Source organism: Drosophila grimshawi, unplaced genomic scaffold (genome assembly GCF_018153295.1).
Source record: "Drosophila grimshawi isolate 15287-2541.00 unplaced genomic scaffold, ASM1815329v1 contig_1377, whole genome shotgun sequence".
In the NCBI taxonomy this organism is placed as follows: Eukaryota; Metazoa; Arthropoda; class Insecta; order Diptera; family Drosophilidae; genus Drosophila; species Drosophila grimshawi.
Window position 1 is genome coordinate 22,494,745 of NW_025062900.1, and position 25,391 is coordinate 22,520,135.

The 25,391-nt window shown below is 39.7% G+C and overlaps 6 protein-coding genes across 12 annotated transcripts; 3 read left to right on the forward strand and 3 right to left on the reverse strand.

Annotated features, from left to right (window-relative positions):
• The first annotated feature begins 560 nt into the window (after window positions 1-560).
• Window positions 561-925, forward strand: LOC6566989 (PI-actitoxin-Afv2a). Its single transcript, XM_001993206.3, has 2 exons — window positions 561-633; window positions 690-925. The coding sequence occupies exons 1-2, from the start codon at window positions 561-563 to the stop codon at window positions 860-862; spliced, it is 246 nt and encodes an 81-aa protein (XP_001993242.1). The 3' UTR covers window positions 863-925.
• On the reverse strand, window positions 921-1,876 carry LOC6566990. Its single transcript, XM_001993207.3, has 2 exons — window positions 1,223-1,876; window positions 921-1,161 (listed from the first exon to the last, which is right to left on the reverse strand). The coding sequence occupies exons 1-2, from the start codon at window positions 1,308-1,310 to the stop codon at window positions 944-946; spliced, it is 306 nt and encodes a 101-aa protein (XP_001993243.1). The 5' UTR covers window positions 1,311-1,876; the 3' UTR covers window positions 921-943.
• A 635-nt stretch (window positions 1,877-2,511) lies between these two features.
• Window positions 2,512-3,015, reverse strand: LOC6566782 (kunitz-type serine protease inhibitor spermatin). The gene is made up of 2 exons (XM_001993208.3): window positions 2,884-3,015; window positions 2,512-2,809 (listed from the first exon to the last, which is right to left on the reverse strand). The coding sequence occupies exons 1-2, from the start codon at window positions 2,978-2,980 to the stop codon at window positions 2,598-2,600; spliced, it is 309 nt and encodes a 102-aa protein (XP_001993244.1). The 5' UTR covers window positions 2,981-3,015; the 3' UTR covers window positions 2,512-2,597.
• Window positions 3,016-4,082: 1,067 nt separating this feature from the next.
• Window positions 4,083-8,767, reverse strand: LOC6566783 (chromosome transmission fidelity protein 18 homolog). Of its 2 annotated transcripts, XM_001993209.2 has the most exons (12): window positions 7,840-8,757; window positions 7,209-7,773; window positions 6,921-7,149; window positions 6,747-6,863; window positions 6,566-6,668; window positions 6,173-6,315; window positions 5,875-6,109; window positions 5,362-5,537; window positions 5,168-5,301; window positions 4,874-5,103; window positions 4,284-4,347; window positions 4,083-4,221 (listed from the first exon to the last, which is right to left on the reverse strand). In XM_001993209.2, the coding sequence occupies exons 1-12, from the start codon at window positions 8,713-8,715 to the stop codon at window positions 4,121-4,123; spliced, it is 2,973 nt and encodes a 990-aa protein (XP_001993245.1). In that variant the 5' UTR covers window positions 8,716-8,757; the 3' UTR covers window positions 4,083-4,120. The 2 variants fall into 2 exon arrangements, with proteins under 2 accessions (XP_001993245.1, XP_043070434.1); XM_043214499.1 differs by lacking the exons at window positions 4,083-4,221; window positions 4,284-4,347; window positions 4,874-5,103; ... (1 more) ...; window positions 5,362-5,537; window positions 5,875-6,109 and having other exon boundaries at window positions 6,201-6,315; window positions 6,598-6,668; window positions 7,840-8,767.
• A 371-nt stretch (window positions 8,768-9,138) lies between these two features.
• On the forward strand, window positions 9,139-12,874 carry LOC6566784 (glycerophosphocholine phosphodiesterase GPCPD1). Its single transcript, XM_001993210.2, has 4 exons — window positions 9,139-10,748; window positions 11,715-12,422; window positions 12,480-12,626; window positions 12,686-12,874. The coding sequence occupies exons 1-4, from the start codon at window positions 9,603-9,605 to the stop codon at window positions 12,803-12,805; spliced, it is 2,121 nt and encodes a 706-aa protein (XP_001993246.1). The 5' UTR covers window positions 9,139-9,602; the 3' UTR covers window positions 12,806-12,874.
• Window positions 12,875-13,932: 1,058 nt separating this feature from the next.
• On the forward strand, window positions 13,933-24,514 carry LOC6566785 (potassium voltage-gated channel protein Shaw). 6 transcript variants are annotated; one of them, XR_004365361.1, is made up of 9 exons: window positions 13,933-14,212; window positions 16,418-17,117; window positions 17,177-17,294; window positions 17,351-17,545; window positions 17,607-17,825; window positions 18,406-19,015; window positions 19,974-20,102; window positions 21,162-21,497; window positions 23,174-23,234. XR_004365361.1 is itself a non-coding variant. In XM_032739566.1 (9 exons), the coding sequence occupies exons 3-9, from the start codon at window positions 16,909-16,911 to the stop codon at window positions 23,533-23,535; spliced, it is 1,860 nt and encodes a 619-aa protein (XP_032595457.1). In that variant the 5' UTR covers window positions 13,933-14,212; window positions 16,418-16,699; window positions 16,907-16,908; the 3' UTR covers window positions 23,536-24,514. The 6 variants fall into 6 exon arrangements, 3 of the variants coding, with proteins under 3 accessions (XP_032595457.1, XP_032595456.1, XP_032595458.1); XR_004365360.1 differs by having other exon boundaries at window positions 23,156-23,216; XR_004365362.1 differs by lacking the exon at window positions 21,162-21,497 and adding an exon at window positions 22,069-22,357 and having other exon boundaries at window positions 23,156-23,215.
• The last annotated feature ends 877 nt before the right edge of the window (window positions 24,515-25,391 follow it).

A 25,391-nucleotide genomic window follows, 5' to 3' on the forward strand; every position in this document is an offset into this window, starting at 1 on the left:
AACTCGTGAACTCAGTGCCAAATGTCAATTTGATTGAATATTAATTCTTGAAAACTATTAGGGCAGGAATATATATTAATGCCAATAAACAGCAATAAACGAAAATATTTGCGAAAAATTGGAAATTGATAATGAATTCAAATGCAATAAATTTTCGTAGATGAAACACGCAAAAGTAAAAGTAAATACATATTCTGAAATTATTGAAATACATGTTTTGAATCTGTAAGGCCATTAAAAATTAAATTAAATTAACTACGACTTTTTATTGAAAGAAATATATATATATATGTATATATTTGAACCTTTATAAATCTAATTTAGTTGTTATTACATAAAATAAATAGATAATCTACAGTTTAAATGTATTTCGTAATGAAGTAGATGATACAGCTGTCGAAATGGCCAAGAGATTTAGCAGCTAGCTAACTTGGTCAATGTTGAATCTTGGCTAGAGAAAAAAGAAACATTTGCTCAACAACAAATAATTGACTGACAGCGTGTTTAGTGATTTGCTGTCCAAAGAACTAGACGGTTGAGTACGGCTTATATCATCCAAAATGTGTTGGCAATGGCTGATGCTGCAACTGATGATGCTCATGCTGCTACTGGTCGACGGTGCCTCCAAACGTGGTAAGATACTTTCTGAGCATGCGCTTTAGTCGTAGACTAATGTGTTATTATTGCAGTTAAGCTGTGTCTGCAGCCAATGGTCAGCGGTCGTTGTTTTGGCCATGTGGAGAGCTATGCCTATAATCCGCTCCAGCGGCGCTGTGAATCCTTCATCTATGGTGGCTGCGGTGGCAATGAGAATCGATTTGACAGCAAGGCCGAGTGCGAGTACAATTGCCGTGATATTTAAAGCTCATAATGCATGATGTATGTATGATGTGACAATAAGAACTACAACTACAACTAGATCAGATATTCTAAGTGCTTATATTCAATTAGTGGTTTGATTGATTTTGTTGGTCAAATTAGTGCGTATCTTCGTGTGTCGTCGATTATTGCAGATCTTCTCACAATCCTCGAGAGAGCCAAACAATCGCTTATTGCTGCAGCCCATGTAGTGACAGTGTTGTGTCTCCACATTATAGTAAATGCCCACTGTAGTTGGCACACACAGGCTGCTTGTGCTGGGCTTCACCTGGCACAGATCACCTGCAACAAGCAATGTGATTAATCCACTAGAAAAATAGGAGATAAACCTGTTAGGACTTACGTGCTCGTGCCACAACTAATTGCCACTCCAGACACAAAGCAACGAGGAGACATATCCAGATTTGTATTCTTCTACGTTGTGCACTCATTTCTGCTAAGTTTTTTTCTTCCCTTAATTGACACAGAATTTGCTTATATATGTATTCACCAGCTCGTGTCAAAATTCAGCTTTGTACTGTGGCTGGCACAGATATCATCTGTATTTTCATAGAATCACTGACGACTGTTGCTGCGACGAAGTTGAAGACAAATGCGCAGCACTGGCAGCTGCTTCTCGCCATTTATATGTATGTATGTATGTGTGTGTGTGTGTGTGTGTGTGTGTGTGTGTATGTATGTCTGTATGTATGCATATAGTAATTATAATTGTCAATGCTATACTATATAGTATACCGATCTGCTGTCGTCTTGTGCAATTTATGAGTTTTTTAATACTGGACAAAAGTTCAGTAAACCAGACTAGACCAGTCCAAAAATTTTCCAAATCTTTTGTTGCTCACTCACAGATTAATATATAACGAGCGATTCTGGTCACCTAGATGTAGGTATCGGACTATCAATACTCAACTGAAATCTGTGTTGATTTGTTGAGTTGTTGAGACACTTTTTGTCACTGGCTAAGTTATTACTCTGCTGTTTGAGCTGTCGCAAGCTCGTCTCGAAACATCGAACAAAAGGCAATACGCTCCACACATATTCGTAATCTGTTCTGCCAATAGCCGCTGCTGACGCAGCTGTTGACTGATAAGGACCATAACAACCACTGCATGCACAATGTTGATAATATACATGATGCTTGCGAGCTGAGATGAGATGCTATGGAAAGTGATGTTTGGGGCATGGTATTCCAGCATAAACTGGCGAGCGCCTGTTGCAGAAGGCCGATCTATATAGGACTTTAATCAATGCAATTATCAAACAACGACATTTGAATGCCCTAACCAGTCTATCTATCTAAAGTGATCACACTTTGCCGAAGCAATAACAATATTTAAATTTATCTATAATATAATAATAATATCTATTATTTTAGTTAAAAGAAAATAGACGTACAAATTATAATATTGTTACATTTTGAATTGTGTCAATCACTTACAATCAGCTGAGCGATTCATTCCTGCCTTATCAAATATATTTTGAGCTAACTTTGTACTTAATGTGCAACTATGCATATATATTGTAGTTAATTAGGCTGTGACTGTGAAACATGCCACACACACGAAGTCAAACAAGTGTCGCCACAGATGACCATTTGGAAATAAACAATTACGTCACAAGACAGAGCGGTGATTAACGCTGCAGCTCGATTTAAATCAGACGCAGTTTTTGTTTTTATTTTTTTCTTTATTTTTTAAATAAAGTAGACACAGATCGTCTCATTCATTCCTATAGTAATCGGGACTGCGACGCTGACCCCGCACACAGGTCGCAACACAGTCCTGCTGGCTGCCAAAGCTTTGGCCGGGCGTCAGGTGGCAGGCGCTTATGGAGTACCTCTCGCAGTCAAGTGTGGCCGGATCGTAGTAGAAGCCCTCGATTTCGATGGTGCAGATGCCGATAGAGACCGGCCTCGGTTTGAGGCAAAAATCTATCGAAATAGAATACAATAATTAGTGATGGCACTGGCACCTATTATCTCTGCGATTCCTCTTCTCGACTCACGTGGTATGCCGGGCACATAGCGCGTCTCAATGTTGATGCAGCCTAGTAGCAGCACCAGCAACAACAACAACCAAAACATTGGCTTTAACGGTGACATCTGGCCTCGCTGTCTTTGATAGTACTATACTTGCGCCCAACACCACCCGCAGGCAACTGAATGAGAGTGAGTGAGACCAGAGCAACGTCAATGTCGGCAGCGACAACATCTCATACAGATACACACACACACACACACACGCACACACACTCACCCACACACCCGCACAGCCAACACACACAGATACACAACTTGCTGATAGCTAAACGGATGCGATAAGCAGCCCCATACGTCAGCTTAGCGAGAAAAGAGGCCGCTTCTAAGCTCGGTTTGGCCTACAATGAGTGCCACAGATCTCACAGCTCCCGAGCGGAACGAAAGCGATAGCAAATGAATCCGAGCAAAGTTCTCCCAATGAGACATTTTTTATGTACACCTTTAACTGAATGATAAGATTAGCTAAAGCTCTTGATTCCCTTTAAGAAATTCAAGGTTAATAATCAAAAGGATATTCATTACTTATTTAGAATATATATAGGTTATTGATTATATTGGCAAATACTTACCAAGTCAGTTAGTTTAAGAATGGAATTACATATCTGATCCTTAATAAAAGTTAAAATTGCCCAAGCTAATGGTTTACTGAAGCACTGTTCAGCTAACGATATAAGCCGATTTTATTGACACTTAAAAATAATAAAATTAAGGGCCTTAAACGATGCGTAAATTCATGGAATAAATGGATCCCAGATGATCAAGATAATAAAACTATTTTCTAATACTCATTTCCCTTCGCCCTGTTTGTAAAATTGTTTGTCTTTTTAGATGATAGAGAGTTAGTTCATAAATCCTTAAAGTAATGAGTAGAAAAGAAAAAGTTCCCAAAGCCAAAGAAAGACTTTTGACTGGCTATTCAAAGAATGAAAATAATTAAACCAGCTAAATTAACAAAACTTTTTTTTTAAACTGAAAACTCCTCTTAACTTGCTGATCATGATAAGTTCTCTGTTAAACATTGTGCTTTGATTAAGCGTGCCAACTGCTCAAAGAACATCCAAATTGTTAGTGTTTTTTCAGGGATGCTTTTTGATTTCGACATATTTAGTATTTTTTTGTAGTTTCTTAGTTTTTTTTACAATAAATATATTTTAATTATTAGCAACTTAGTATAAAAAAAATAGCAATAATTAGGTTTTTACTTTAGAGTAGTTCATTTAGGTGTACGTCCTTTCTGACTGCATTGTTGAAGCCCTCCTTATAGCGATACCAGATTGGACTCTTGACAATTGCATCTGTTTTAACTAAAAAAAACATTTTGAGTTGAATTAAAATATTAATGTAGCATAATAAACTCTGGTCTTACCCTCATCCATAGCAGTTGCTGCTGTTGTCTTATGAGTTACGCGACCAAAGAAATCCTTTGTAAGCTGTAATACGACCAAATAAAATTAAATTAAATAATTGTTTAATTGAGAGACAGTAACTAATGTAATACAACATAATATATATAAAACAAATACATTTATAAACATTTGCACAAAAAAGCTTTATGTAAAGTTTGAGGGCTGCGAATACAAGGGAAACAACCCTTAAATAAATGTGCAACCACAAGGAAAAGCATATTTCTGTGGTTGTTGTTGTTCGCCAGTCGCTTTCGTTTAGGATTGGCAATAAATGTTCGTTTGCCCTGATCCCACATTACGACCCTAAAGACAATGGGCACCGAATCCCCTTATGGGTTATTAGCTTGTACAGGATTTGCGCCGCTGAAGCAAGAAAAACGCAGCTAAAAAGACCAACTAAAGTTCAAGACCGGTCGCTGGGTGGTTCGGGCAATTCTGACAAAGCGCAATAAGCTCAAATAAGCTGCACCACAAATTTGCAACAAAATTGCTGCTAAGTAAATGCAAGACATGCAAATTGATAGAAATATGGAAAAGGCATGCAGCTCACTTGCTGTTTGGGTCCACTGCGCGAACTGAAGTCCGTTACTTGTTTTGGCTTCAATGTTTGCAAATGATTCGGCAGGCGAGCTGCCTCCGGTTTCTTCGCCGAGACAGTCACTGAAGCAATTGTGCTCTTTGTAGCATCCCCTTTGGGTGCGGCACGTCGTATGCGCTCCAGATCCACCTCACGTGCTATCAGCTGGCGACTGAAATAGGGCAGGGTGAGACCAGCAAAACCTGTTAAATATATATATATTTATATGTAGATTATTAGCTGTGTAGAATGGGGAATTGGCGTTACCTGGGAATGCACAGAGCGTATCCAAGTCCGGTTCGGTTTGAAAAACATAATGACCCTCAGCGGATTTAACCTGCACAAACGTCAAGCCCAGATCAACCATCACTTGAATCGTATGACGCAGATCATATTGCTCTCTAAATGAGTAGATATTTGCAATTATCTGAGTAGCTTTGTGGAGGCTATAGTGCACTCACTTTTGTGATAGCAGTTGAATAGCCACCGAGCGCAATTGTGGGGAGAGGATCCGCTTCAGCAGTGGCACCGTGTCCAGCAGCAGGATGGTGCCTTGACCGACGCCCTGTGCCGATGTAGTGACACCCTTGCGCAGTGACTGAAAGATGTTCAGCTGGTTCGTACACTTCTGATTGAACTGGATAAATATGAAAGAGAGTATGAGTGTATGGTGGTTGGAGTTTAGTGTAAGCAGTGCGGAATCTATGCAGAACTCTTATTAATCTTGTGATTGCATTTGAGGCACATAATGCACAAGAAATTACATGGCTTGATTGTGTTGATTATGCACTTTTCTGTTGCCCCTTGCTGGGGGTCTGTTTGGGTCTGTTTGCCCTAGCTAATGAGGATTGCATAATACATGAGTTAGGCTCAAAAGAATCCACTGCTTTCACATGTTAAATGAAAAGAAATGATGCGGCCTGGGGCCATCGTTGTCGTCCTCGCCGTTGCCGTTATGCTTGCCGTTTGCTTACCTCAAAGCCACGCGTGGGAAATGCAATTTTCGGCCAGGCCAATGTGGCAAAGAGCAAATGCCAGACCACAAAGCCGTACTGCAAATATGGATAGATGCTGTAGTTCTGCTGTCGTCCGATTTGGTGCTGCACCATGTCCGAGAAACAGAACCATTGCATCGCCTCACAAATGCCCGTAAAGTTTGGATCTGGCATCTTTTGCTGCAAATAGTTCTCGTAGACGCCTTGCGTGAGTCTAATGAATAAAATTAATCATTAATATTTGTACGCCTTGTAGTTAAAAAGACCTTAGACATACCGCTCGTAATCACCGCTGGAATGCACCACATCGAGCACATTGCGCACTCGGGTCCCCACAGACATGTTCGTCATGGTCACTTGGGCGGGCTCCTCGCTATTGTTTGAGTTGATTTGCTGCAGCTGTCTCTTTGGACGTTTTATCTGTATAAGGGATACAAATCTTTTGAATATAGATATTTGCATATAATTATTGTAGTGACTCTTCCGCCTCTCTCTGTGAGAGAGATTTCTAATTCAAATGTACTAATAATACTGATTGATTTAGTTCGGATCGAAATATTTGCACAAATTTTTTAAGATTTAAGTTTTATATAGTTTATTTTAATCTATATTTTAAAAGATGCTGCTGGGCATATTCGACTAGCTTCCTAACAATTATTTAGAAACTCACTCTGAAAACAGCGCCCCAAACATCAAACAGACCTTGGTGTCGATCCTTCTGACCCAAATTATTGTTCAGCACATCCTGGAGCGTTAGACTCTGCTTCTGAGCGCTGCATAAATACAAAAGAAGAGTTTATAAAAATAAAACAATGATAGATTATATTATTTAAATATATTATTTCAGTTACCTGAAAAACTGCATGGATGAGATGCAGCTGCGGACATCATTGCCCGACTTCTCGGCCAGAGCAATAAGCGAGCCAAAGTCCGTTTTCAAATGCTCCTTGTGCGAAATTTGCAACAGCCTAAATATAAAACAAATTTCAATTAGCTGTTAACCAAAATGAATATTAAAAGTTTACCGTTCGGCCAGACGCGCTGCATCGATGGGCGGAAAGCTGACGACAAAGGCAATTTGGCGCAGGGATCGCAGGGCGGGATCATAAATATCATTGCAGATGCAGATAATGGGGCGCCGCAGCACATTATGCTCTGCCTTGGCGCCCTTGGACTTGACCTTGCTATAGATGCCATCGCTAACAAACTTGACGAGATACTCGATGGATTGACGCGGGGCGCCATCGATTTCATCTGCAAAGTATTGGCACGGATTACAAATCTGAAGAATATTAGTAATTCTCTCTGCTCACCCAGTACGATGCAATTCGGTCGCTTATCCTGATTCAACACCGATGACATTTGTGTGCCATTCTCTAGGGCCAGCTTAAAAGCCTCCGGACTGCGATCATCGGAGGCATTAATCTCCCTCACATTATATCCAGCATGCCGGGCAATTGTGTGCGCTAGCGTCGTTTTGCCCAGACCAGGAGGTCCGCAGAGCAGCGCCACCTTTTGCATAGGTCTGCCCAGTTCATCCACATTGGTGTTGAGTGCCTGACGCTGCTTCCTTTGTCGCCAGCCGCCGTTTGATTCAAATTTTCCAGTGCGCTTATTGAAACTGTTTAGCTGCTGTCCACCTGCTCCTCCTGTATTCGCTCCCTTTTGCTCCTGCTTGCTCTGGAATGTCTTGCCAAAGACCACTTTGTCCCACATCTTGAGCCAGTAGAGCAGACTACGATTCGTCATCTCATCCGATAGTAAATCAATGTATTTGCGCGGCTTATACTTGTCCACCCAAAGGCGTCCCATATCGGGACTGGGTGGGGCAGGTGCAGCGCAGACAGGCTGAGTGGCAGATGTCAGGCGACGCAGCACCTAGTAGGGAATGGAATATATAACCTGATGTGAGCTTCGCTACACTTCTAGTTACTCTCAACTCACCAGCTCATTGGCATCCTGCCACACCTGCTGCTTGGCTTCGCCGAGCAGGCTGCCGACCTGATTGCCTCGCACACTGAGCAGCTCCAGCTGACGACGTTCGTAATCTTCCGAGTGGTAGCGCACATAAAGACGCTCGAGATCGCTGCGCTGCAGAGCCAGAAATGGCCACGTCGGTATTTGATACGATAGATTCTTCATCTTGAAGTCGTGAAGCGCACGCAGTCGGGAGACTTCATCGTGAGGCACGGTTTTGCCGGTTTCACGCAGTTTGCGCCTCAGTTCAAGAATACGTTCGATGGCCTCGTTATCGCGCTGCTCCTCGGTACGTGCCTTTTTCAGTAGGGGATCTTCATAGCTCTCATGGTAGAGATCGTCAATGTCACCAAAGAGATCCCGTTCAAGTCGCCGCTTATTGTTGCCACGGAGTCCCACTTCTTGTAGCTGCTCGGAGGCGGAATTTGGAAGCGGTGCGGCAGTGTCCATTGCTGTCTCCTGTATGCCGGGCAGTCGCTGCAGGGGAGTGGAGCAACCACGACCCACTGTTGGTCCACGGGGTGTGCCAAAAAGTCGTCGGTTGACTGGTCCTCCTCCACCAGCATCGGTTTGACTGGCGCCAAATGTGATCTGTGACAGGTGCGGCGAGCTGAGCGTAGAGTTGCTAAAGCGCGACACATCCTGAATGGCAGCTGTAGCAACAGTCCCTGTAGGAGTTCCTCCTTGTTGTCGTTGTTGTTTGAGTGCTGCTGCTGCTTGACGCGATGTGCTGGGTCCATCGACGACCACATTGTCGTACTCTTGCGGTACATCCTCGAGCAGCTCCAGCTCATCCTGGTACTGCAGTTCAAACTCTTCATTCTCATCAGGATATTGATCCATTTTGAGAGCACAGCAAATTGCCAACACGCAAATTATAAACAATAAACAAGTACCCAAGGTTCCCGCCAAAATAAAATCACTGCTGTCGAAAGCTGGTTGCTATGCACAACGGTCGCTGCGGAGTGGCAACGCTGCGCAAAATGACAGTCACAGAGACCTGAAACGTAAGAGGTTGTGAATATCTATGTTATTGATCATATGTGACGTACGCAAGATATTCTCTCTTGCTAACCTGATGTGCTTATTGTAAATAAATTGCTTTAGACATGATAAATATGCTTAAGAGGCTATTAAGATTATTACTCTTATTATCATTAAAATATTTGAAAGCTTAAGAGCATAAGTTAACCTCATTATTAGGTGAGAATGTGAGCATCGCAACCTTCATATTATTAAGCTATGCATGCCAAGGAAATTTTTTTTGATGCATGCAAACTCTCGGCCTCTCTCCGGCGTTAACAACTCTAATTCGCAATAAACTTGTTAAATACACAATAAATTACGTGCAAATGAGTAGAAAACACATGTCAAAGTAAATCGACATCCGTATATAAAATACATATATAATCAAAACAGCTGGTCATTGGCAGCAGCACCGTAAACCAAACAAAAACAAGAATATCAACAAGAAAACTACAGCTCGATAACGGATAATCTGCCGAGACTTCATCTTCTTCTTCATCTCCGACGTCGTCAATTATCGTTTGAGTCTTTGTGTCTGGTTTGGTTTTCTTTGCACTTTCGAGTAAAAATGTGCTTGGAACTTTGACGACATCAAAAACAGGCAGCAAGAACTTTGCCCTGTCCTTGCCCCACCCAAATAGCAAATTTGCTGTGCGGTGAAAGTTGTTTTTTCGTTTTACGTCGACTTGAGATCTCAATTGAAAATGGAACGTTGGCTTCCAGTATTTGACGGTGAGGAGGATGCAATGGCAGCGCCCTTGGTTAGCCCAGTTGCCGATGCAGACGCAACGAAAAGGATCTATGGCGACATTAGCGCCAATCGCTTGTGGACATTTCGAGTGCTGATGAATGAAGAGCTGACTGGTGGCGAGCAGCTGGCAATTGTCGGCAGCTGCGAGGCGCTGGGCAGCTGGAAGCACAGCGGAGCAGCGCTAATGAGTCGCGAGGAAGAGCAGGACGAAGATGATGGGGATGAGGAGGGTGCTCACATTTGGACTGCTCAGGTATATATACCCATGCACTGTGCGACTGAGTATCGCTATATGGTTTGTGCTGTGGATACCGTCACGGAGCAGCTGCTGGTGCGCCGCTGGGAGGTGCAACTGCAACCCAGGAGCATTGCCGAGCTGGATGAGCAGCCCGTGCAGTGCCAAGACACATTCGGTTGTGTGCAGGGCAAGCGAAAAGTCGATCGTGGCTGGCTGACCAAAGAGGCACTGGTGCAGCTTAAGTTCTTTTATGCCCCATTCACTTGGAAGCAGCGCATGAAGCGTCGTTTGGTGTACGTCAAGGTGACACCGATGAATCTACGTATACCCAGCGCCAGCTGTGCCGATCTTGCGCCTGTTTCAACGCTCGAGGATTCCCTATCGAATGATACTCATGACACCCGTGAAAATGGCGGCGATACGGCCTTTGGTTTTAACGAGGTGGTCACCTTAAGCGCTGAGGAGTGCGAGGTGCGCGCCCAGGAACAGTTTGGCTCCGCATGCGGCACCAGCGATTTGGTCATCTTTCATTTGACCGTTGGCGATCTGGATAATACGGCTTATCTAGTGGATCTGTACAGCTATAGCTCTAGAGTTGCCGTAGAAGATGGACCACCCTTGCATTTGGGCTATCATTATGTGCTGCCCAACCTGTTCAAGCGCTCCGAGGGCAATCTCGAGCTACCAATTACCTGTGCCAAGGGTCATCGACCTTTGGGCATGATGCGAGTGGGCTATCTAATTGTTAGACCATCCTCCCACAGCGCACACATGGATATGCGTGTGAGCTATGCGCGTTATTGGAACAGCAAGTGGACCGGTCTCGATGTGGGACATCGCGGTTCAGGCACCAGCTTTAAGGTACGTTTGATATAGATAATATGTACTATTGTGAATATGTATTTTGTTTGTAATTCTTTAATATCGATAATATTTTTATCAACTCTTCCAAAAATATCAATACTAGATATTCATATGAAGAATTCTTTTTTATAGTCCGTTTGTGTCATTCTTCTGATGAAATACATAATATACATACATATATGTACAATTTGATGAACCTAAGGTATTTTTGAACAGATTATTCCATTGAGGTTTCGCAGTTTTGAGAGTAAAGTTCAGAAGAATTGGAGTGCTGAGGCAGAATTCAAGAAACAAGTGATCTATTCTGTATAGCTGTGAAAATTAAGATAGATCTGGCTTCATCTACAGTCAATAAGTCATTTGAAGTTCAATGAACTCAATGAACTCAATTTTCTGAATTCTATTTTCGAATTTATTCCACAGCAATATTTTATACTTTTGGAACACAATTGAATTTTTAATTCAAAATTTACAACATTCATATTTTTGTGGAATTGGTTTAATTTACGTATTATGTCAAGTGAATGTTAATTAGTTCATTATATAAGCTATAAGTAGTTGTTGTTCACCTGACACTTTTAAACATTTATATATATATATGTATATTGAGAGAGAGAGAGAAAAAGCTAGAGTTAAAAACTTTTGTCATATTGAAATTTAAATTGTATATCATGTCAGTGTTAATAAGAATATATATAGAAAAAGAATTTAGATTATATTAAAAATTAAAATATTCTTGCCATCTGCATGCATCAGTATATCGAAGGATTTTAATCCATAATAGTATCTGGTTGGAATTGGTATCTTCCCATTTAATAATCGAAATTCGTAATGACATTCAATATCTTGCAAATGGTAATTGGTTTGTTTGTTTATTTTCGGAAAAGAATCTAAAATTAAATTCAAATTTTATCTACAGCAATTAAGAGCTTGAAGTTACTATAAAAATTAAACTACTTCAAGGCCAAGGATACAGTCATCAGGGAGAACACAATCACCTCGCTAAAGAATGCCGCCGATCATGGCGCCGACATGGTTGAGTTTGATGTGCAACTAAGCAAGGATCTTGTGCCGGTTGTCTATCATGATTTCATGATATATGTGTCGCTGAAAAGCAAGTGTAGCATGCAGGAGCACGACTTCCTGTCGCTACCCATGCGGGAACTGACGCTGGAGCAGCTAAAGAAACTCAAGGTCTATCATACAGCCGAGGGACTGTCCCGTGAAACGCGCTCCTTTCACAACGATGATATGCTCGAGCATCAGCCATTTCCACAACTGGCGGATGTTCTGGATGCGCTCGATGTGCATATTGGCTTCAACATCGAGATTAAATGGTCGCAGAGACTGCAGGATGGGCGCATGGAGGAGGAGTGTGAGCATGTGGTCGATCGCAATCTCTATCTCGATTGCATTCTGGATGTGGTGCTGCGCAAGGCGGGCAACCGGCGCATTGTGTTCAGCTGCTTCGATCCGGACATATGCACCATGCTGCGCTATAAACAGAATCGTTATCCTGTCATGTTTTTGACGATCGGTCGGAGTACGAAATACACACAGTATATGGATCCGCGTGGCAATTCAATGGAGACGGCCGTGTGGCATGCGGTGGCCATGCAGCTACTAGGAATTGTGGCACACACGGAGGATTTGTTACGTGATCCCAGCCAGGTAAACTGAAGCCGCATTCGGCATTGTTGGGACTTTCACATAAAACGGACGTTCTAGGTTAATCTGGCCAAGGAGCGTGGTCTCGTGCTTTTCTGCTGGGGCGATGACAATAACTCAAAAGATACCATCAAGCTGCTTAAGGAATTGGGGCTGCATGCCATCATCTATGACAAAATGGATATGCTGACCAGCAAGGCGGTTAAAGTGAGTACTACATAATATATTTATTTATTCTGTATGCTAATTTCTGTAATCTTTTCCAGCAAAGTGTTTTTCTGCTGCAGGCCAAGGACAGTCAAAAGGAGATGCTTACTTTGCAAGCTCTCGAAACGGGTCACGTTTGGCACACATCCGCTTCGGGCAACGAGGAGCAGCAGGCCTGAATTCTGCATAAGTTTAGTTTCATACGACTATACACAAACAGGCAAAATTATATTTATTCATTTGAGAGATGTTTATTCGGCTTTCTTTTCTTGTTAGTCTGGACTCATTTAATGCTCTCTAATAATACACATTCGTGCACATAGGCGTACACATTTTCTCACCTAGTAAAATTGATTTTTATTTCATAGGTTCCACCTTAAAATACATAATTGTGAATAGCTTTCTATTTCTTTCATATTTCGTCCGTTTTTATATCGAGCTTATTAATTAATTAATGCTTTTAAGGACAGCGCTCTGTACTTTCACATTTTCTTTTTATACTGTTTACGCCATTGAAATAAAATATTTTCAAATAAAATAACTGATCAAACAATCTATATTAAATCAAAGAACATAAATTATATTTTTTTAAACATATTTTTAGCCCTGATTTTAATAGGCCGGCCATCTTCTTAAGTTAAAGATGCTTTTCACCGATCGTAACAGGAATATCAATTCTTACACTATAACCAATTAAAGATTCAATTAAAAAAGAAAAATTGTTAAATATATATTATCAAATAAAAATGTAATATAGTTCATATATGTTTGAATATTTTACAAATAAGAAAATGATGCATTAGAAGCATTTGGGCTGGTAAGCTGGTAACAATTGTCCACATCCATAATATTGTCAAAATTGAACCGATCAAAAAGCAATGATTTAAATCATGCCTTGATCTTTGGATTAATACCACATTTAAGTTTGCAATGAATTTCATCTCCTTTAAATCACGTATACGCAGCTAACTACCCAGCTCTGGCCTTGACTGTATTTTTTTCTTGAAACATAGTTAAAATTTAAAAATTGTTCATAAAAACCAAAGAAGGTATAAAATTTAGCAAGGTCAAAATTTGTTAAATTTAGAAACCTTATTTTCCAAAATACGTATACGCAGCGTTGCATTTGCCGCCAAATGCCAAACACCATGTCGAATGTCAGCGCAAAAGAGAAATGAGCAAGCAGCGCAGCGCGCATGCACCATAGCAGAGCCAAAGAGCACGCAGGGAGAAAGGGAACATGAAAATTCCATCAGATTTGTGTTTCGGATTCAGTTTGTTGAATCGCATCGGACCGTTCGGAACGCGCAGAGCCCCAAAAAGTCGAGAGCCGAGCACGAAACGTGAAGCAGCGTCGAGACGGGGCACGTTAAACGGCACAAAAGTGTAGTGTAGTTCTAGGCTTTAAGGTTTTTTTTCCCCCTTTTTTGTTTTTGTTTTTATGTTGCAATCCTTTTGGTTTGTCACAACACACAGGCAGACACAAACAGACACAAAAGCAACTAAAACACAACAACGACGGCGAAAACTATTCAGCGATTATGTTTATTGGCATCGTGCACAAAATCCGAAAACCCAGCAAATAGGTGAGAAGCGGCCACTGAAAATGGAAAATGCGAGCGTGTGTGCGTATGTGTGTGTGTGTGTGTGAGTGAGTGTCTTCGTGCGTGTCTCTTATGTATGTACACACTTGCAGCAAGTGGAAAATGTGCTAAGTTTGATCTATGACAAGGCGGGCATTAGAAGTCAGTTAATTTTAAAGTCAACGACCAACAAAACAATAAGGAAGTTTTTCGTGCTACACCAAACGGAAAAATCGATGCGTGCGCCTGTTCCCACACACACACACACACAAACACACAGCTTAACACCCAGCATGGGTGTGTGTGTGTGTATGTGTGTCATGTACACTCTAAGTTAACAGAAGGCAGCAACGACTTCATACCACAACAAAAAAGAGAGTGGAACAAAAAAAAGAAGAAAAAAAAATAACACAAGCAGCATTTAGAGGCAGTGCCGCACTTACAACACGCTACTTACTACTACTTGCAACACGAGTGACCCCGATTGCCCCCCGCATGCTTACTCAGCCAAAGACTGTGTGCGTGTGCTGCCAACAGGATGTGTCTATATGTATATTTGTAGTGGGTGTGTTAGTGTGCAAGGAAATTTCGGTTGAAAAAGGCAAACAAGCGCCACAAAAAACAGAAAACTCATTTTAAATATATATGTGTGTGTATGTGTACGTGTTGGAGCTTTTTTGAAGTTCTCCTATGCTCATTAAAAGTAAATAAATTATGGGTCCTGGGGCCAAAATGAGGGCTCGCAGCAAACGTTGCTTACATGAATAAGGTTTTTAATGGCTAGAGGAGTATTCAACAGAGATACCTATAAATAATATAATCTTATGAGCTGCCTAACGGCTTTGCAAGCATTTCTCTCTGTTTGCTGATGCGGGAGTGAGTGTCAACATGATTATGATTAGCATTAATTGTAAAGTCCTGCAACCACAGCTCGACCCTAGTACTAAACCAAAAAATGCTATGCATAGCGTATATGGGATATTTGTCTATTTATTTTTTGCGTGCCGCCTTCGGTGTGTGTTTTGATTGTTTGTTTTGTTTATAAAGCTCAAGATTTTCATTATGCCTGTCCGTCCGTCCATCCGTGAGTCTGCCTTTCTTTTCTGTTCTGCCTATCTGGCTGTGTGTCTGCAAATAAACAATGAACATTGAAAATCGACAGCCGAAAGTCGCCAGTCGCCAGTCGACTATCGACAGACATAAAGAGCAGGCAGCTCGAAGAGACTGGCAGACAGTGCTGTTGCTCGTTTCGTTGTTGTGACCGCATGTGGGTGTATTTTTTTGTGTGTGAGTGTATTCGTTGAATACAATGGGTGCGTGTGCGCCACTCTGTATATGTGTGTGTGTATGCGTGTAAACAATGCAGCGCTAAAACTAAATATTGTTTAAGAACAAATATTTAACTTTGTGCAAATCACGAATCCCCGATTTTTTCGGGGCTGTTTCGCAGTCTCGAAGGCAAATTAATGACGCTATCGATGATATTCTTTCCTCTATTTATATCTCAAGACTCCCTACTATTACCAACAATTATATTTAGTCATAAAAAAAAGCAAAACATTTCGTGGGATGCCGTTCACGAGCTGCTAATGGGTCAATTTCAATTGAAACAAATATTATTGCTAGTTGTACTTGGTACGAGTGAGTAGTCTTTACTATTTGTTTTACTTCTGAGTGAGTGTGTATAGCGTGGAAAAATTCACCTGGATTAGTAAGATTCTAAATCGAATTATCGGGAAATAGGAAGCATCAATCAGTTTTGGGTTTCCTTTGAATTCGCATTGAGTTGAATCACTACGTGACTTTTGCATAGATATCTATATACATCTATCGTTCTCATGTGTACCCTGATGAGATATGTGTACTCATAACAAATCGTTCAATAAACCATTTGTTGATTTATAATTAATGGCGGATGTGTGAAAGTGCGAGAATCATTTGTGGTGATATAAAATATGAATATGCTAATGAATTGTTTACACTATTATTGGTTTAAGACACACTTGGTATACTTTTTATACATCCAAGGTTATCTATTCGAATTGATATGTTTAGAATTCTTGAGGGGTTATCTGATGATGGAATATGCATAAATAATTGCATATTCATAAATAGTCTACAATAATTGTGTTTTTGAGTATAATCAATTAATTAAATGAATACCATCAATATGTTCAGAAAATACCATTTCTTTTTCTATTGTTCCAGCGCAATGTTGTCCAACCTGACCCCAACCTAGTGAGTACCTCAATGCCACACGAAAGCACCCAAAATGCTTTCGTCGTGCTAACATCTAGATACATTTTAAAGTGCATACGCGCCAGGCACGTCCAACAGACAAAGTGAGTGGAAGTGAGGGTGGTGACATCAGTAGGCGTGACCAGCAGTTGCCAGCCACGGCTCCGGAGAGCGCGTGTGCCTTTTAAACGGGACACGCGACAGTGACAAACTCAACTCGTGGGCAAGGAATACACAGAACAAAATATTCAGGTTTGCGGCTAACACAAATCACACGTAGAACTTAGCCCACAAACAATACAAAACAAAAAAGAGATAGATATATATACAACGTATATCCAACGAAATATATAAACACATATCGTAGATAGAGCTAATCAAATTAGCAACTGGCACACTTCATTTTTACTGTGATCATGACATATATACCTAAGAATATGCATCATTATGCGCATGCAGCCATGAATCTGATCAACATGGACTCGGAGAACCGTGTCGTGCTCAACGTGGGCGGCATTAGACATGAGACATATAAGGCTACACTGAAAAAAATACCAGCGACGCGTCTGTCGCGCCTGACCGAAGCGCTGGCCAACTATGATCCCATACTGAACGAGTATTTCTTCGATCGGCATCCGGGCGTATTCGCACAAGTGCTCAATTATTACAGGTAAACGAAACAATAATATAAAATATATTTCAACTGATTTGTAAATATATTCTTTATAGAACTGGCAAGCTGCACTATCCCACAGATGTGTGCGGTCCGCTGTTCGAGGAGGAATTGGAATTTTGGGGTCTTGACTCGAATCAGGTGGAGCCCTGCTGCTGGATGACCTATACACAGGTAAGAGCTTGCGATTAATATATACTTCATCAGACTGATTCTCTTTTGTTTTGTAGCATCGCGACACACAGGAAACCCTTGCCGTACTTGATCGCTTGGATCTGGATACGGAAAAACCGTCCGAAGAGGAATTGGCGCGCAAATTTGGATTTGAAGAGGATTATTATAAGGGCACCATATCCTGGTGGCAGGAAATGAAACCACGCATTTGGTCGCTATTCGATGAGCCTTACAGTTCTAATGCCGCCAAGGTGAATTATTGGCTTTTAATCTCCAGTCGGAGCTGTACTAACGTCTTGATTTGGCTTGCAGACCATTGGAGTCGTTTCGGTATTCTTCATATGCATTTCGATATTGTCCTTCTGCCTGAAAACCCATCCGGACATGCGTGTGCCCATTGTTCACAACGTGACCGTGAAAACGGCCAACGGCAGCGCCGCCTGGTTCCTGGACAAATCAATGACCAATGCGCACATTGCCTTCTTCTACATAGAATGCGTTTGCAATGCCTGGTTTACATTTGAGATACTGGTGAGTTACCGATTTAAACTCAATACAGAGCAACTTAGTCATATATGCATCTGAATATCTTTCAATTCTGAGAGTTGTTGTCAAGCTACTTTAGGAATGTAACTAAAAGTTAAGATGCAAATTCGTGGCAATATAAGTATAGAAATCATTACTTTATAAAATTCACATTGAGTGGCTTATAAGATTGCGTTCTTAAAAGAGAAACATTCATCCTCACTGGATTCATCATAAACGTTATATAAAGAAAGTAAAGAAAGATTAACAGAATAGGTATAATAAAGCTGAGATTGAAAGTAAACCTAAAAGTACGAGTATTTTCTTAGAAGATATGACCTGAAAATAGGTGATCAGAGTAGCTTAACAAAAGTCAATATTTAATAATTATAGCATAAAACAGAACTAAAAGAAGAAAGGACAGTAAACATAATAATTATCTAGAAAAGTAAGTGCTGAAAATGGATAGTCAGATATTTTGGATTGTATAACATAAAAAGTAGTACTGCTCTGACAATGAAAATTTTAGGAAATTAAGGAACCAATTACAACTACTACTGAATTTCTCTCGCAATTGTCGTTGCAGGTGCGCTTTATCTCATCGCCGAATAAGTGTGAATTCTTAAAGTCATCTGTTAACATCATAGATTATATAGCGACGCTTAGTTTTTATATCGATCTAGTGCTTCAGCGATTCGCATCGCATCTGGAGAACGCGGATATACTCGAGTTCTTCTCGATCATACGCATAATGCGACTCTTCAAGCTGACGCGCCACTCGTCCGGCCTGAAGATACTCATCCAAACGTTCCGGGCATCGGCGAAGGAGCTGACGCTGCTGGTATTCTTCCTGGTGCTGGGCATTGTGATCTTTGCCAGCCTCGTCTACTACGCCGAGCGCATCCAGCCCAATCCACACAACGACTTCAACAGCATACCGTTGGGCCTGTGGTGGGCTCTGGTCACCATGACCACGGTCGGCTACGGCGATATGGCGCCCAAGACCTACATTGGCATGTTTGTGGGTGCCCTTTGTGCCCTTGCCGGTGTGCTAACCATTGCACTGCCAGTGCCCGTCATAGTCAGTAACTTTGCCATGTACTATTCGCATACACAGGCGCGAGCCAAACTGCCAAAGAAGCGTCGACGAGTGCTTCCCGTGGAACAGCCGCGACAGGCGCGTCTGCCAGGTGAGCGTAAGTATCACATCGAATAACAAATATACTACACTCAGAGAAAATCACTGTTTGAAATCTCAATTACAATCGCCATTGAATACCTCTGCAGTTGCAACTATAATTCGATCTTTATAAAAGAGAACGAAAGAGTTAAAGTTGCCTTTACAAGCGATTCTTGTGTCTAATAAGTGCAAACCTTCTAAAAAACTTAAGTATCGTCTGATTTAGTTACCTTTTATGTTCATATCAGTATTAATTTAAGAACTTGGGTATGTAAAGAAGAGTAATATAGCCACGTCAAAGATTATATATCCCTGTAGACCCAATTCTAATTGGCGGCATTTACATTTTACTATACATCTAAAAAACCGATCCACTGAACAGTAGTTCGATCTCGATATAGAGGTCTGATATCAATCATTTTTTGTCCAAATGTTTAAAGCAGAATAAATTGAATAATTTTGGTTCGGATATCTTAGAAAACATAACAATTTTATATGCAACAACTCATCGATTTTTACTATGACAATTATATGATATTGTAATCCGAACCGGTCGGCTTCCTCATATCTAATACCTGGAACAAAAATACGAAAATATGCCAAATTTCATCAGGCTAGTTTCAAGATTGAGGGACTAGTTTTCATAGAAAGAGTTAGACGGATGGACATGACTGTATCGACTCGGCTAGTGAGATAGATCAAGAATATATATACTTTATGGGATCGAAGACATCTCCTTCAATACGTTACAGAATTCAGGGCAAAATTATAATTATAAAATATCTGAAAATATTATTATGTCAACTTAAGAAATAACTGATATATCTTTTAAAAATGGAAACTTGAAATCAACTTATGGCTGTATTATAAAAAAAGGTCTTACAAAGAGTTTCATTTCAGTAAAAGATCTCTGTGGTTTGTATGACTGTATATGTATATGTATCTAACTCCTTTTCCTATTTGTATTTTTGTAGGCGCTCCCGGCGGCGTCAGTGGCTGCGGTACTCCAGGCTCTGGTCCGCATTCGGGTCCGATGGGCTCGGGCGGCACCGGACCGCGCCGCATGAACAATAAAACCAAGGATCTGGTTAGTCCCAAGTCAGGTGAGTGTTTGATTCCGTCGTCGACGCTAAAAAAAAAGACAAGAAAAACACGAAACAATTATCAGCAGCACCAATTTACACCAGCTTTCAACTAAGCTGCGCTTCAACACCCGGGAACAACCGGTACACCTAACGTACGCCTCTCTATGTAGTACAAAAAAATAAAAAAAAAACAAACAATTGTTGAGTAACCCATTTTTGCCAAGCCGAGCGGCAAAGAGTTCCTAACCATCACGACAAAGCTCACAGCTTGCACAGCTGCACTCAAGTTCTCAAGTACTCAAGTTCATTGGGCTTCACATTAGCATTTGTTGTGCTGTCGCCTCCCCTCACTCTCGCCCTCTCTCTCTCCCTTTCTCTCCCTGTTTAAATACCGAGCGTACTACGCGTTATCCATTCGAAATAATGTTCCAAAATTCTGCAAGCTTGAGCACAAAGCTAAAGTACGAATCAAATATTGACTAATTATTTTTGAAAATAATATTTAATTTCATAAATATTATGTTTTTTTTATACATATGTGTATGCATATCGAAACTGAACGTGTATATATGTACTCTATGTAATTACAATGTGAATGCATATATTCAAAATATGATTTTTCAAATCTTATTATCGAAAGCTCATTTTTGGATTCATCTCAAAGCTTAGCTTTTGTTTAATGCTGCTCATAAGCTCGGCGAGCTTTTCGATCATGTGTATTGTTGATTGAAGATTGTTGAATATAGCTGAGAGTTGATCAATTCTATTGCTTTGGACGACACAATTCTTGATCTCTAATCAACAATAATTCCATCATAAAGACATTTTTCAATTCCCATTCATGGCTTCTTACCAATCGCTTTTAATTGCAATTACTTAAAGGCAAATAGTTTTGTAATATATATTAAAGTCCCTGTGCCTAAAGAATTCATTTCATTTTATCCAAATATCGAAACAAATGCCTTAAAACCATTTCGAACTCTTCTTAAAAATATTTTTGCTCAAACTGTACATTTATAATTTTTGTTTGTTTGATAAAACCCAATCAAAAACCACAAATCTTATGTAAATACTTAGATGAATATACAACAATGATTGGCAAACCACGAGATGGCAAAAAGAGCAGGCTGCTCTAAGCCACAATAAGAAAGAACCAAGAACACATCAAGAACTCTGATCCCTGAAATTTTCCAAATGCAAAGAACAATATTTTCGGCATATCCAAGGAACATATATAGAATGGAGGCAACAACTTCGAACTGGAAGCACTATTATTTAAAATGTATTCAACCAAACTACAAAGATCTACTGCTAAAAGCAAAATCACAAATCGAAAATCGAAAATCTATAGAAAAATATGCATATTAAGTGAAACAGCTATAAAGGAGCCGCTGGATTGAGATCCTTATCGTGGTACGTTGGCCTCCATGGATTATGATATGATACAAAACACGTGCCTAATTCGGCGGCATCTGCTACTACTACCAACACCTTCTACTGCTACTACTATAACTACTCCAACTTGCTATATAATCGTATATACACCATATATGTGAACCGTATATATAACTACAATATGTAATTTTCTACGTGTTTTCTTCTACTCTCTATATATATGTATAAGAATATATTGATATATTGATATTGCGCATCGTATACGTGTTGTTCTTCAGTTCTGGCTCGTTCGTTCGTTCGTTCCAAAATTATCTACTCAATATGCATACAAACATATATAAATCTATATATATATATCTACTCTACAAGTATCCCTATATCTTTCTCTCTCTACATCTCACTTGTTGTATATCTTTATGTGTGTCTGCGTGTGTGTATTTTATATATAAATATATATTACTGAATATTTCATTGTTATTTGAAGTGCTCTGCAAGAGTTCAATATAAAATTTATATTTACGTATATGTATTGAATTTCTTATAGTCTTAGTATGATCAACATATTTGTATTATCTTGAACTTTTTTCAGATATGGCGTTCACTTTCGACTAAAAAGCTAAAAATCCAGTTTATATTTTGTAATTTGTATTCCAAAAGTACCAAAACAGAAATTACAGTTCAAATGCAAGCATCAAAAAGACAAAATAAAGGTTTATCGACTGCAGATCAAAAAATCAAAATCAAAATTAAAACAAAAAAATCAAAGAAAAAAAAAACAAAAATAATGCAATCGAAATCGTAATCGTAATCGTTATCGTAAAACGCTCATCTCTCATGCTCTCAGGCTATGCAAAAATCTAACGGATTGTACAGGGCGGGTGTGTTGGTTTACCATATATTCCTTATATATAACACTAAGTACTTGTACTCTACTCCCTAACCGTAAACCGAAAATCCAATATACTCTATGTAGTGTAGGCGCTGGCCATGCAATAATTCCCACCAGATGCAACTATTTAGTTTGTAGCAAACAATCCCTCCATGAAATCGAAAATTTATAACAAAACTGAAACTGTAACCTTCACACCTTAAACATTCCAGCGTTGATTCGAAATGTTTGCGAACACTTGAAGCAACCCCTCAACTATCCAAAAAGTAGTTGATTGTATTCACTGATGCATGCTGCATGTCTGCCCGTCCTGGAGGTGGTGCTAACCACTCGAGTGTGACATTAATCCTAGATTAGTTATTAGTTACTCTAATATGAACTAACAATGCGCAACATTCTGTGTCTTCTGTGTGTGTGTATGTGTGTGTGTGTGTGCGTGAATAATGTGTATATTGTGTATTGTGTATTTTGTATGTATTGTATTGTGTTTTACTCCCACACACCCTGTAATGAGTAGTATCAAATGCACCCTGTATTAAACAACACTAATTGCGTTGCGTCTACCCCTGAAATTAAAATAAGTAAATCGAATTTGGATTTCCATACTCTATCACTTAAATTAACCAATTTTAATAAATATGCTTTTCTCTCTTTCTCTCTCTCTCTCTCTCTTTCCACTCTTTCTTTCTCTCTTTCTTTATATATACGTTTCTCTCTTGCTGTCTTTCTACCTCTACTACTTCTACATTCTTCTGCGATATGGTTAAACTACGCTAAAACCAAACAGTTGCTCAACTCTTCACAGGTCCCTTGGGAGCCAGCATCGTTGCGATGAGTCCGCGCACCATGTTAGATTTGAATCCGGCACTGGCCATGGGTAAGCCCACATTTCAGCCTCGTTTCCCAACACAACTAGCAGCGACGACCACGACCACGCCCACGCCCGTGCCCCCGCCCTTTTTGGTGTCGACAATGCCAGCAACATTAGCAGGCACGGTGACAGCAACAGTTGTCGGTGCAGCAGCAGCAGCTGCATCGGGCACATTGCCAGCGGTTCCCAGCATAGCGGTTTCTACAACCGCCAGTTTGGGCAAGGATAGCACTGGCACTGGCACCACCACCACCACGAGCACCACTGTGGAGGCCACCAAGAAGGCATTTCTCTAAAAAAAAAGAGTGAAACAGCTGAACAACATGAAAAGCGTTCTCAAACCCATCAAGCAATATTTAGCCTATAACCTATCAAATATTAACCTTCGCATACGTATGACAACTACTTATGATTAATTATCAATCTATTATCACGCTAACTAGACTCCCATATTCGGCCATATCATGACATACATATTACTGTAGCTATATAAGTATTATTACAATTAATAATGCAACACGGCACTGCTTGGCATTTCGAGGAGATACCAAATAGCGCTTTTAATAATGAAGGTTTTTTATTTAAAAGCTAATCGATCCATTTTAACAAATCCACAAATAGCCAGAAATGTACAGACTACGTATGTAGGTAACCATTTTATCAGTCGCAGATACAAGAATTAAATAACAAATTGATTTTAATTAGTTCCTTAAGTATTGTCTGACAACAATTGTGTTTCGCAAGCTTTAATTTCATTTAGAATTTAGTCAAAACATCAAAGAATTGTGCTGTTTTTAAAGCTCAGTAATTGAAAAGTTTTCTGCGAATTTTCAGTATTTATTTAGCTGCCCCAAACAAAAAACAATCTCAACTAACTCGATTTTGGTTTGTGCTGTGCAAACATTATGATGCTTATCAACTTTGTAAAATTCTAATTAGAAAAAACTCTAGAAAGCTCCAGACATCAGATCTATAAAATCAAATACGAAAAAAGAAAAAAAAAATAAAGAAACAAAAAATGTGTGCTTAGAATTCATTGGAGCGTTCAACGTTGGCAATCGCGTCTTAAAGGCACGTGTTAACTTTGGAGCTAATAAGTACTTACATCCTATGGACCATCTTATTTGGCTTCAGCGTTGAATGCTGCGAACCGAAAAACATTGTGCAAACTTCTAAAAACTTTAGAAAAACAAATGAAAAATTCCCGTCTGGCTGTTTCTCATCAACACACAACACACAAATTAGCAGCGGGAGTAAAAAAAAATTAAATAAAACGGCTTCAACTTTAATTACATATTTTGAACCTGGAACCAACAACAACATGTGGCGGGGGTCCGAGAAGGGGTGGAGCGACTTGGGAATTGATTATTGGGGGAACTACCCGATGTTCAAACCAGCCAGCGTTAAACGACTTAAAATGCATATATTCAGATGCTGTTCTTCAAAGTTGCTGTAAGCAAACGCAGCTCTCAACTTGTTTCCTGTTTCAAATATTTTCTTTCCTTTTCTTAAATGTGGGGAGCGGAGAGGTGTAGTGACAGCGGGTCAGAGTTCAAAGCAGAGTAAATACCATACATATATGAAAGTGTTTCATTTGGATATAATTATTAGGTAAACCCTCTTGTAAATTTTGAATATCTCTCAGCAAGCATTATACATACTTACATAATACATGCATACTTATTGTATCTATACATAATACTTACGGTAATTTCTAAGATAAAACCAAAATACAACAAAAGATTCTAACGCTTTGGAATAATTACAAAAAAGTAAAATGATTCATTGAAAAAGAAAAAAAACGAAAACAAATAAATGATAAAGTTTGCAAAACATTTGTTAAGTTTTTACAATGGAAAAAGCATTAATAGGAAAGTTACATTAAACATTTAGTACATACTAGTACATATATACATAAATACATACATACATACATATACATACATACTATATATTAAAAATGCGAAAGCGCAAAAACATTGTTTTTATCGTTTTAGTTCCTTATTATTTGTTTCTTCTTTTACAATAATTAAAACTGATTTTTATAATTGTATAGTTAAGAGAATTGTATACTATTTAAATTAAAAGCAAAACTGTTTTCTCAATAATTCTTGAACAAGAATAAATTTAAATATATTATAAATATACGAAA

Coding starts and splice junctions, on each gene's coding strand:
- LOC6566785 (XM_032739565.1), top strand. CDS start 16,864: ATGACATATATACCTAAGAATATGCATCATTATGCGCATGCAGCCATG. Junction 17,118..17,176: donor CAAGTGCTCAATTATTACAG/GTAAACGAAACA, acceptor TATTCTTTATAG/AACTGGCAAGCTGCACTATC. Junction 17,546..17,606: donor ACAGTTCTAATGCCGCCAAG/GTGAATTATTGG, acceptor TTTGGCTTGCAG/ACCATTGGAGTCGTTTCGGT.
- LOC6566782 (XM_001993208.3), bottom strand. CDS start 2,980: ATGTCACCGTTAAAGCCAATGTTTTGGTTGTTGTTGTTGCTGGTGCTG. Junction 2,810..2,883: donor CTATGTGCCCGGCATACCAC/GTGAGTCGAGAA, acceptor CTATTTCGATAG/ATTTTTGCCTCAAACCGAGG.
- LOC6566989 (XM_001993206.3), top strand. CDS start 561: ATGTGTTGGCAATGGCTGATGCTGCAACTGATGATGCTCATGCTGCTA. Junction 634..689: donor CGACGGTGCCTCCAAACGTG/GTAAGATACTTT, acceptor TTATTATTGCAG/TTAAGCTGTGTCTGCAGCCA.
- LOC6566783 (XM_001993209.2), bottom strand. CDS start 8,715: ATGGATCAATATCCTGATGAGAATGAAGAGTTTGAACTGCAGTACCAG. Junction 7,774..7,839: donor GGCAGGATGCCAATGAGCTG/GTGAGTTGAGAG, acceptor ATTCCCTACTAG/GTGCTGCGTCGCCTGACATC. Junction 7,150..7,208: donor ACCGAATTGCATCGTACTGG/GTGAGCAGAGAG, acceptor AATACTTTGCAG/ATGAAATCGATGGCGCCCCG.
- LOC6566784 (XM_001993210.2), top strand. CDS start 9,603: ATGGAACGTTGGCTTCCAGTATTTGACGGTGAGGAGGATGCAATGGCA. Junction 12,423..12,479: donor TGTTACGTGATCCCAGCCAG/GTAAACTGAAGC, acceptor CGGACGTTCTAG/GTTAATCTGGCCAAGGAGCG. Junction 12,627..12,685: donor TGACCAGCAAGGCGGTTAAA/GTGAGTACTACA, acceptor AATCTTTTCCAG/CAAAGTGTTTTTCTGCTGCA.
- LOC6566990 (XM_001993207.3), bottom strand. CDS start 1,310: ATGAGTGCACAACGTAGAAGAATACAAATCTGGATATGTCTCCTCGTT. Junction 1,162..1,222: donor ATTAGTTGTGGCACGAGCAC/GTAAGTCCTAAC, acceptor TGCTTGTTGCAG/GTGATCTGTGCCAGGTGAAG.